At 42.7% G+C, this 12,075-nt stretch overlaps 1 protein-coding gene across 1 annotated transcript in view; it reads left to right on the forward strand.

The window, feature by feature from the left end:
• LOC115112107 (neural-cadherin-like) overlaps positions 1-12,075 on the forward strand; it is a 218,643-nt gene that overhangs the window by 11,189 nt on the left and 195,379 nt on the right. The window contains 2 exon segments of the mRNA XM_065011153.1: positions 5,175-6,126; positions 8,559-8,581. Coding sequence (XP_064867225.1) covers positions 5,175-6,126; positions 8,559-8,581 — 975 coding nt within the window.

Consider the following 12,075-nt stretch of genomic DNA (forward strand, 5'->3'; position numbering starts at 1 on the left):
ACTTTTCCGATCAATTTCTTCTAAAATTGTGTGTACACCTGTACTTCGATTTAGCTTTCCTTGACTTTGTCGCCATACTGATTGATATATAAACAGCTGAATCTGCGCATTTACCAAACAATGCTGTGCGTAATATGCGTAGCTCCTTCTGGTATAAAACTTCAATAGCGAATGACTCTCTTTACGCCAGAGTTTACTACATGGGTTGGTCTTCCAACACATACTCAGCTCTTTGGCTATCTACCCAGCTAGATTTCAAGATGATCAGTGGTCATTGGGTTAAAATACAGTTAATCAGTGGTCATATCATTGGTGCACAGTGATGTCATTACTTGTTGTCTTCAAATCGGTTTCTTTCAGTCAATACGTTCCGCTAAATGGCCCATCAGGTTTGGTTGTGTTACAATCAAACCAGTTGATTGCAATGAAACCAAACATGACTGGAAAAGTCACGTTTTGTGTGGGTATTTACACTCTAATGTGTCGTCGAAAATGGAATGAGATGGAATTCACGACACAAGCGATTCACAAAATGTTTGGTGTTAGGCTATTAAAACGGATTTTATCAAACAAAAGATCATTCATTGTGTAACAATGACCATTGGGATTGCAAACAGACGAAGATCGTCAAAGGTAAACAATTTATTTTAATGCAGTTTGTGATTTTGTTAGCCTGTGCTGGTTGAAGTAGTTTTTTTATGGGGCTCTATCCTCAGATAATCAGATCGTATTCTTTCGCAGTATATCCTTTTTTAAATCTGACAACGCAGTTGGATTAGCAAGATTCTAGGCTTTCGATACGTGTGAGCCACTTGTATTTTCATGAATGTTTAATATGACTATTTATGTAGCGATCACCATATGTTGTGGAATTTCAGCCCGCTACCGGGTTCCGTGCCCAGAGAGGTTAACCTTTAGTTGCAAGGCAGTATCGACAGCAGTAGTTGGAGGTACTAACATTTTCTGTGAATCCTCCTATGTTGTGAGACCCGAAATGATCATCAGTAATGCAAAAGACTGCTGCCTTTACAGCATGTCCAGAGATCTCCAATCCATTTGTTCCTAAATCTCTGAGATCCGACAGCATTGTAGAAAAAAAGCTTGTCATGGCCAAAATATTTAAAGTCTCTCTCATTACACAATAACATGAGCTGTAAATGATCAATATTGGAGCGATAAAATGGATCAAAGTTTGCGGGCATAAAGTAGACCCCGACAATCTTATGTTTCGTCTTTGCTGGTCCAAGAGGGTTAACTGTTTGATTTTGATGAACCCGCTGCTGCCACAACAGTACAAAATGACAAGGAGGCAGTGATGGTAATGAGACGGAATCCAGAGGGTTCAAATTTGACACTGTATTTAATTCCCTCAAGCACTTTCATGTCTGTCAGCCAGGCCTCCCACCATGCATTGGTCATGATTTGTTTAAGGGGATAGTGGTACATGACCTAGCCATTTATACCATGTACTTTGTTAAAGTAAAGAAATGCATTACATACTCAGAGCTTAACTGCAGGATCAGGCAGTTTAGCTACCAAGGATCTGATGCGAATTCCACATCCTCAGAAGTTGGTGAAAAGGGAATTAAACTGGGTGGCCAGGCAACAGAAAACTGGTCTCTTTTGAGGCTCCTCCCTGTGATAATAGGCAAAAGATTACTGATATAGAAGATAGGGTATGGCAACTAACACTTGTGGAATTAATCTGTGCCCCGTCCATTTCTGTGGCTCAAGTTACTTTGCTCAATGTTCTGATTCCTTGAGTATCTACAGAAAAGCAAAGAGCTGTTTCCTTCTCACACACTGAAATCAGAGATGTGGCCAGAGAGTAAAACATTTAAAAAATGTGTGTCAAACGCTTGCTAATAATCACCAACTTCTGCAAACCTACAGTGGCAAGAAAAAGTATGTGAACCCTTTGGAATTATCTGGATTTCTGCATAAATTGGTCATAAAATTTGATCTGATCTTCATCTAAGTCACAACAACAGACAAACAGTCTGCTTATTGAACTAATAACAAATTATTGTATTTTTTTTTTGTCTATACTGAATAATTATGTTAGCACAGCTGAAAACTGTTGTTCTAATTAATTAAAGCAACGATAAACTGGCCTTTAGACTAGTTGAGTATCTGGAGCATCAACATTTGTAGGTTTGATTACAGGCTCAAAATGGCCAGAAACAAAGAACTTTATTCTGAAATTCGTCAGTATATTCTTGTTCTGAGAAATGAAGGCTATTCCATGTGAGAAACTGCCAAGAAACTGAAGATCTCGTACAACGCTGTGTACTACTCCCTTCACAGAACTGCCCAAACTGTCTCTAACCAGAATAGAAAGAGGAGTGAGGGGCCCGGGTGCACAGCTGAGCAAGAGGACAAGTACATTAGTGTCTAGTTTGAGAAACAGACGCCTCAGAAGTCCTGAAATGGCAGCTTCATTAAATAGTACTCACAAAACACCAGTCTCAACTTCAACAGTGAATATTATGATAATAATCTGTTTTTTAGCTTTATTTTGTCATCAATTAAGGAGTTGTCTGTTTTTAGCTGTCAAATTCTCTATTTTCACAAATGACACCAGTTGAATTGAGAGCAGTTTTTTGTAATATAGTGACAATTATGTGTTCTAGCTATATTTTGGAATCAATTAAGGAGTAATGTCTGTTTTTTGCTTAACAATTCTCTAGTTTCACAATTGATGCCATTTAGATCAAAGAGTAGGTTTTGTAATATGACAAGTATCTGTGTTTTTGTGTGACTTTGGCATCAAATTCAGGAGTCATTTCTGGGTTTATGCTGTCTATTTCTCTATTTTCACAACTGATACCAGTTCAAATTTGACGTTTTTTGTAATATTATGTTTATAATCTGTGTTCTTTTGTCATCATATTTTGTCATCAATTAAGGAGTTATTTAGGACTTTTAGCTGGCCAATTCTTTATTTTCACAACCAATGCCAGCAGAAAAAAAGAGGATTCCATTTTTTTTTTTTTATGGAGTTAATGTTGTAAAATTGCAGCAATATACTTTATTTGATTGAAAGTAAAAATTTTATACAGATTATTTACATACATTTTTAGTCTGTAGTTTTAGTCTATTTCTGGCACCCGTGCTGCCAGACTTTTACCGTAAATTAACAGGATTTTAATTGTATTTTTACTGTGTAGGCTCTCCTCCACTTTGGTAGTGATATCTGATTCCTTCTCACCTCTGTGGTTGCATGTTAGAGCTGAGGAGAGAGGGGCTGCATGACATTAATACCTAACTAGTTAACTACGGGCAGTGTTTGTTTAACTGGATGGAAGCTGTGGGCTAGGCAGTCCTCTGGGTCTTCATGCATTGGTGCCTCTTTGCTGGGAAACTGAAACATCCTGGTAACACAGAGCCAATTTACAACCTGCTGGATCCTAGATTTTGTTTGCAAAGAAGTGAAATTGGCATTTCTTCAACGCTGTATTGAAAGTGTTTCTCCCTGGGGGTTTTTATCAGCCTGTCAAGCTCTCTCCCTGACACTCTCCTGTGCTAGGTGGTATTAGAATAGATATCAAAATAATCAGCTATGTTTTCTCCTCCATCCCTTGGCCTCCTCCGGTATTGCCACTCTCTCTCTCTCGATCCAATTTGACATGCTCATTGTTTAACATGGCGTAGATCTTGGGATGGTTAATGTTATCCCAGCGTGCTGGGAAAGGGGTGGCAGGTAGCCTAGTGGTTAGAGCGTTGGGCTGAAAGGTTGCTATATCGAATCCCCGAGCTGACAAGCTTCAAATCTGTCGTTCTGCCCCCGAACAAGACTTTCCTAGTTAAATAAAGGTTCAATTTAAAAAAATAAGTCAGATAAACCTCTAATTGAAATGTGGTTGTGTAACACCAGAGAGCGATCGCCTCTGGCTACATGCTAGAGACAGAAGGAGAGCCATCAAAATTCAACAGCTTGAGGCCGTAAATCAGAAACCAGAGGGCATCACAGGACAGAATATATACTTGATTTACCGAAACTGCCTGAAAGGTGTCTCCTCAGAACCCATTATATGTGTATAAAGAAGGAAGTTTCAAGTTTGTGATAAGAATATGCTCATTTCAATTTGTGTTACTGTAGACTGAACATGTATACATTTTTCCTGGATTTAATTAATACTACATTCTTCCCAGTACTTGAAGTCATCTGCCAGTACTAAGCTTGTCTAGGTTCAGGGCCAAATGTAACTTCTGGTCTCAAGGAGGGTGAAATCATAGACTGTTTAAAGCTACTGTACGCATGGTTTACCTCTGGTTAGGTTATTTTGTCCTTTATATCTTCCTGGTATGTTTTGCTCAATTTATTGCTGCTTAAGCATGACAGAGATTTTTTTTAACGAGATTCTAGCAATGTTTTTTTCCTTCCTGTTTGACTGAGCTTAACTGAGTGGCTAGGGTGTACTTGGGTGGACAAATCTATTCTGATAAATTAATCCAGGCCTTGTATCTGTGCTGCTGTTGTGTGTGAGTGTGTTTTACATCATTTTTATGATGGAGGATAAAATATTGAATGTCCTGTAAACTGGATAAGATATTAAAGCTATGTTACTCTAAACATCTTTTTTTACTAGATTCAGTTTTAATATTTGTCATGATGTATTCCTCAATTATCAATGACAAATCTAGGTTACTGAGTGAAAATGATTAAAAACATACAGTAGCCTATCGTGTCATTGCTATTGGACACGGAGTGGAAATCAGAAAGAAGACTATGTGTTGGAATAAAAAACTGATAGACATGCATCACGTGACGTGGGCTTCCCTGAGGAGTCACTGTAGGCCACGCCCCCTCGAGCACGGCGCTGTCCAGTACCAGAGGCTGCTAGTGCTGTCAGAAACACTAAGCGGAGGCGCGCACTTGAGCTGCATTATCCTGAGGGTTACGCACGCAGACTGCTGCTGGAGTGGAGACAGGAGACTGCGAAAGTTAGAGCAATGAATCAAGCCAGGACAACGAACAGCTTTTTTGTGAATTAATAATACTTTAATACTAGAATTAATCTGAAGTTTTAGAGGACATGAAATATGTTTTTCGAAATGATTGATGTTCCTAGAGTGAAAGCATAACACCACTCAGTGTGGTACAACTGACAACAGTCATGATTTGGACTATTTTGATATGCTATTTCGTGACATCTGTACTTGGGAATAAGACAGAGGAAAGGATACCGTTCTTTCATGGACATGTATTCGAGAACTCCGAGCCTGGATCCAAAGTAAACGGTCTCAGCATCCCTGTGAAGCGAGTTGACGCGCAGAGATGGTGTTCCAACTCCGGCATGCATCTGAAACTCTTGGGAGACGGAAGTGAAGATTTCCGGGTATTTGCCCACCACAAACGCGGACACATACTTCTGAAAACCTCGATCATCCTGGACAGAGAGGAGCGCTCCGAGTACCTGCTCAGCCTGGGTCTGTGCTGCCAAAGCTGCGCCGTTAATGACCATGTGGTCGCAGAAGTTGCATCTGTGAAAGTGGATGTTTTGGACACTAATGACCACGAGCCAACATTCCCTAATGTTGATATAAAAATGAGTCTAGACGACGCCACTGCTCTGCGGTCTGTGGTGTATAAAGTGACCGCGGAGGATACAGACAGCGGGAAAAACGCTGAACTAATTTACTTTGCTCTTCCCAAAAATGGCAGTTTTTATGTGGTTCCAAAAACTGGAGATGTACTGCTTGTGGACTCTATATTGGGTCTTACCGCGCCCATAAAGTTTAACGTGTTTGCGATGGACCACGGCTGGCCCTCACGGACCAGTCAGAGTATTGACATCGAGATTAATCCCCGGCAATGGCCAGCGGTTCCACGGCCATCCCATGGTGAACCGAATAGCAGACAACCTCGGAAGTCGAGGTCCCTGCTAGAGTCGAGCGAGCCGATCGTACTAAATGTTTCCGAGGATGCCAGTATCGGTTCTGTAGTAATGAACTTGTACCCGGTGAGGTTTCAGGCTGCCAGCTTTGAGTTGATGGATCCCGGTGTGGACAGCTCACCGGTCACGGTGAGTCGGGACAGCGGAGATATAGTAATTACACGGCGCCTGGACCGGGAGACGGAACCTCTCGTGGAGATTACTGTGAAAGTTCAGGATAAAAGAGGTGAGAGTGCCTTTGCAATTTTATATTGCAGCTTCAATGTTGTTTCTCTCTTCAACGAAATGCATTAAATATATTATGATATATAACTGTATTTATTCTCTCTTCAATTTAAGGGCCTCTGTAAAGTAATTACGGGCCACGGTTTGGTCTAAATGAGCCCACTGAATCGATGTGGAGAACTGAGCACCTAAACTACTCATAGAGCCTCTCTGTAAAAGTGTCATGCTTTAAAGTGCAATGATATGATTTAAAATGTATTCGTTTCTGTGGTTACATGTTTAATTAAACACCATCCGCGTTGCCTTCATGATTCCAATAGGTTGAAACCACGCGAGTGCGTAAATTATGCATGGAGAGACGTGCGCCTTGCAAATAGTTACCCTCGGAAAAATGTAACGCGTACAAGTTAAGCTTATAATACAGTACATTATTTCACATTATGCTACCATTTGTTGTATGCATATGTTTTCTGGTATTAGTGCAGATATTTTCAATTTATAGGAGGCGTGGGGGTGCTACTGGTTCTAACGACTCGATCACACCGACAATGTTATTGCATTTTGGTACAACAGAAGTACATTCATTTACAATGAAACGCTGCGTTTAATTTATAGGATTGCGTTGCTGAGGCAGTTTCAAAGCGTTTTTTTTGTGGTGCATAACACCTCGATCGCACTGACATTGAATTGCGTTTTGTAACACCAGCAGTACATTAATTTCCAATGAAACGCGGAGTTTGCCTTGGAGCATTGCGTTGCAGAGGCAGTTGCTGTGCGTTCTGTGTGGCGCATACAATGGATTTATAGATGCGAAGTGTATGCATTGACGGCTTGACAGAAATGGTTAGCATAATGCGAATGTTGAACTTTTTTTGCACACATATCCAGACGTACCGTTTTGCTTTGCAATACTGTAGGTTAATTACCTGCAGAAATGTCTCCATTAGTGTACTTTTTGAGTGCCAGGCTACAGCCAAAATGGTATTTCTAATGCAATAATATCCTTTACCTGCACTGCTTCCATTGGTGATCCTGCGCCCAATGTATGTAAACCTTTCTGACCATAGATTGTTATGAGTGCTCAACCTAGTGTTGGCCACAGCAGCTCCAACTGACACATACTGTAAAATGTGCAGAATTGCAGAAAATTAGCTGTAAAACTGCAACAACAACAAAAAAAGGTATGCATAGCAAATGTATTTGTTTACCTTTTGTTAATAAAATACCCTTTCTGCTAACAGAGCCCTCTGTACATATTAATTATCGTTTTTAATCACGGTGCTGAGTTAATGTGTGGCGGAGAATTGTATAGCTAACAGGCTGTGTGTTTGTAGATCGACTGATGTGAATTAATCTACAGCAACCAATGTAATAATGGATGGGGTAATCTTTGCTTGTGTTTTAGTTTTTGCTGTTCTCCAAATAGCATTTTAGAGTTTTTAAATTGTATAGAAATGCAGTAAAGGAGCTTTTTGGTTTTGAGTGGGGACCTGTAGATTAGGGTAGCATAGGCCCACGGTATTGGCTGTGCATAGGAACGGTTGGGTTTTGAAATGAATACATTTGCCAGTTGCCTTTGTAAGGCAGCAGTACAACCCACCTTTTGGCAATTGCTCATTTGTCATGCACGATGCGAGATAAAACGTGCTATATTTTACCCAGCTGTTCTGAAGTGATAGGCGGATTACATAATATCTGTGTTCATGCAGATGATCATTCAACCAGTGTTGCCTGTCTACAACAATGAGCACAGGGAATTTGGCATCTGTGTGTGTAAAACCGGTGCGCTCTGCATTCATTTCTAGGCTGTGAAGTATGGGGACCTATTTACATGCATTGGAGTGAATAACAACCCCATAATTTCTCGTTTTCTCATTTCCCTTGCTGAGTGTTGTGAAATTATTGAATGAATCCTAAAATGCTTGTGTGGTTCAGGAATTAACCACATTTTTTTCTGATCAAATAACCAACTAGACTTGATTTCAAATGTTCCAGAAGACACCCGTGTTTAATTTGGACAAATCTGTGCTCTGTGCTAGGGGAACCGGAATGCCATGCGGTCGAGTCTAATCTTTTTTGAGTGGAGATCCTGCTCGACCTGGCTCCATCTGCTCGCATTATCCATGTAATCCCATCTCATTCACGTTCTCATTTCTGGGATTTAGAGTGGCAGCACAGTTTGTTGGAGAACTCGTGCGCTTCTTCGAGGGAATAGAGAGGCTTTAAAGTCGTGCGTTTATCGCGCACAGTCTGCTCCATGGCCCACTCGCATCTTTCCGTGGCATTCATGCGCTGCGCAGCCAAGGCAAGCTACAACCACTCCTGAATGAGTTGTTGTCAGGGTTGGTGATTTAATTAGCTCGGCCTTTGGTGTTTTCATTACTGTCTGTCTGTGTGCTTGTCCTGTGGCCTGATGTCCATAACCTTCTGTAGATTCTGCGTGTCTGGCAAAGAGGGTGTGCTTGTGTCTGGGTTTGTGTACTGTGAGCAGGTTTCTCAGAAGCCAGGGGATTCACAGTAATGAGGAAAAACAGCTGGCTTTAATCAAGTATGAGAAGTGTGTCGGTTGACCTCACTTGTAACAGTATCTGTGAACTAGAGCAGCTCCCTATTGAGTACATGTAGACTAGCGCGCGCGCACACACACACACACACACACACACACACACACACACACACACACACACACACACACACACATACAGCAGTCATATTTGTGTTTATCCGTGTTGATCATTTGATATTGCAAAGATCATGCAAACACAAGGTGATATTTCCCACTGGTGATGCAACCTGGTCTCAGAGCATTTCGTATAATTCTGCATCTACATCCGTGATACTAAATTAAGTTTGATATGTTATGTTTCGTATGGTTTGTATTAATTTGTGGATGGCCATAACCCATTATGTATGATTTGTTTACGAATTACAATTCATATTATATGTTATGAATTTGCAAAGTGTACAGTATGTTCCGAATTTGAAAAACCTATGATATGTGACAAAATTCCAGCTAGGTGGCTAAGGTTGGCTAGTTCACTAATGTTAGCTATGCTAGGGATTAGAGTTAAAAGGGTTAGGGATAAGGTTAGGGTTAGGTTAAAGGGTTAAGGTCAGGGTGTCACGGTTGTCATAAATAGGAGACCAAGGCGCAGCGTGGTAAGCGAACATAACTCTTTAATTAGAGAACCCTGAACGGAACTAAACTAAACTAACCGTGAAGCAATATGGCTAGTGCAGAACAGGCAACTAAACATAGAATAACAACCCACAAAATAGCGAAGGAATATGGCTACCTAAATATGGTTCCCAATCAGAGACAACGATAAACAGCTGCCTCTGATTGAGAACCAATCTAGGCAACCATAGACATATAAACACCTAGACCAGGAAACCCCTAGACAATACAAAGCTAAACAAACCACCCTTGTCACACCCTGACCTAACCAAATAATAAAGAAAAAGATAACTAAGGTCAGGGCGTGACAGGGTTAGGGAAAGAGTTAACTAAAAGGGTTAGCTAACATGCTAAGTAGTTGCAAAGGAGCTAACAAATAGTATGGAGTCAAAGTGTAACGAATCTCCTCTTCCTCTGAGGAGGAGTAGGAAGGATCAGACCAATATGCAGCGTGGTAAGTGTCCATTGTAATTTATTAGACTGAACACACGTGAATGGACGAAATGAAACAGTTCTGTCAGGTGAATACACACAAAACAGAAAACAATCACCCGCAACAAAAATGGGGAAAACAAGCTACCTAAGTATGATTCTCAATCAGAGACAACGATCGACAGCTGCCTCTGATTGAGAACCATACCAGGCCAAACGCAGAAATACAACATGGAAAAAAAAACCTAGACTACCCACCCCAACTCACACCCTGACCAAACTAACACAAAGACATAATAAAGGAACTAAGGTCAGAACGTGACAGTACCCCCCCCCCCCCTCCAAAGGTGCGGACTCCAGCCGCAAAACCTGAACCTATAGGGGAGGGTCTGGGTGGGCGTCTGTCTGCGGTGGCGGCTCTGGCGTGGGACGTGGACCCCACTCCAACATAGTCTTGGCCCACTTAAGTGGCGCCTTTGGAGCGGCGACCCTCACCGCCGACCTCGGACTGGGGACCCTTGCAGCGGGCCCCGGATAGATGGAAGACTCCGGCAGCGCTGGTCAAATGTAGACCGCATTATCTTCCAAGAGAATTCTCTTCGATTATAATCACAGCCGTATATATCCCCCCCCAAGCAGACACATCGATGGCTCTGAACGAACTTTATTTAACTCTTTGCAAACTGGAAACCATTTATCCGGAGGCTGCATTCATTGTAGCTGGGGATTTTAACAAAGCTAATCTGAAAACAAGACTCCCTAAATTTTATCAGCATATCGATTGCGCAACCAGGGGTGGTAAAACCTTGGATCATTGTTACTCTAACTTCCGCGACGCATATAAGGCCCTGCCCCGCCCCCTTTCGGAAAAGCTGACCACGACTCCATTTTGTTGATCCCTGCCTACAGGCAGAAACTTAAACAAGAGGCTCCCACGCTGAGGTCTGTCCAACGCTGGTCAGACCAAGCTGACTCCACACTCCAAGACTGCTTCCATCACGTGGACTGGGACATGTTTCGTATTGCGTCAGATAAAAATATTGACGAATACGCTGATTCGGTGTGCGAGTTCATTAGAACGTGCGTTGAAGATGTCGTTCCCATAGCAACGATAAAAACATTCCCTAACCAGAAACCGTGGATTGATGGCAGCATTCGCGTGAAACTGAAAGCGCGAACCACTGCTTTTAATCAGGGCAAGGTGTCTGGCAACATGACCGAATACAAACAGTGCAGCTATTCCCTCCGCAAGGCTATTAAACAAGCTAAGCGTCAGTACAGAGACAAAGTAGAATCTCAATTCAACGGCTCAGACACAAGAGGCATGTGGCAGGGTCTACAGTCAATCACGGACTACAAGAAGAAACCCAGCCCAGTCACGGACCAGGATGTCTTGCTCCCAGGCAGACTAAATAACTTTTTTGCCCGCTTTGAGGACAATACAGTGCCACTGACACGGCCTGCAACGAAAACATGCAGTCTCTCCTTCACTGCAGCCGAGGTGAGTAAGACATTTAAACGTGTTAACCCTCGCAAGGCTGCAGGCCCAGACGGCATCCCCAGCTGCGCCCTCAGAGCATGCGGAGACCAGCTGGCCGGTGTGTTTACGGACATATTCAATCAACCCCTATACCAGTCTGCTGTTCCCACATGCTTCAAGAGGGCCACCATTGTTAGAAAGCTAAGGTAACTGAGCTAAACGACTACCGCCCCGTAGCACTCACTTCCGTCATCATGAAGTGCTTTGAGAGACTAGTCAAGGACCATATCACCTCCACCCTACCTGACACCCTAGACCCACTCCAATTTGCTTACCGCCCAAATAGGTCCACAGACGATGCAATCTCAACCACACTGCACACTGCCCTAACCCACCTGGACAAGAGGAATACCTATGTGAGAATGCTGTTCATCGACTACAGCTCGGCATTCAACACCATAGTACCCTCCAAGCTCGTCATCAAGCTCGAGACCCTGGGTCTCGACCCCGCCCTGTGCAACTGGGTACTGGACTTCCTGACGGGCCGCCCCAGGTGGTGAGGGTAGGCAACAACATCTCCTCCCCGCTGATCCTCAACACGGGGCCCCACAAGGGTGCGTTCTGAGCCCTCTCCTGTACTCCCTGTTCACCCACGACTGCGTGGCCACGCACGCCTCCAACTCAATCATCAAGTTTGCGGACGACACAACAGTGGTAGGCTTGATTACCAACAACGACGAGACGGCCTACAGGGAGGAGGTGAGGGCCCTCGGAGTGTGGTGTCAGGAAAATAACCTCACACTCAACATCAACAAAACTATGGAGATGATTGTGGACTTCAGGAAACAGCAGAGGGAACA

Source organism: Oncorhynchus nerka, linkage group LG27 (genome assembly GCF_034236695.1).
Source record: "Oncorhynchus nerka isolate Pitt River linkage group LG27, Oner_Uvic_2.0, whole genome shotgun sequence".
NCBI classification, from domain to species: Eukaryota; Metazoa; Chordata; class Actinopteri; order Salmoniformes; family Salmonidae; genus Oncorhynchus; species Oncorhynchus nerka.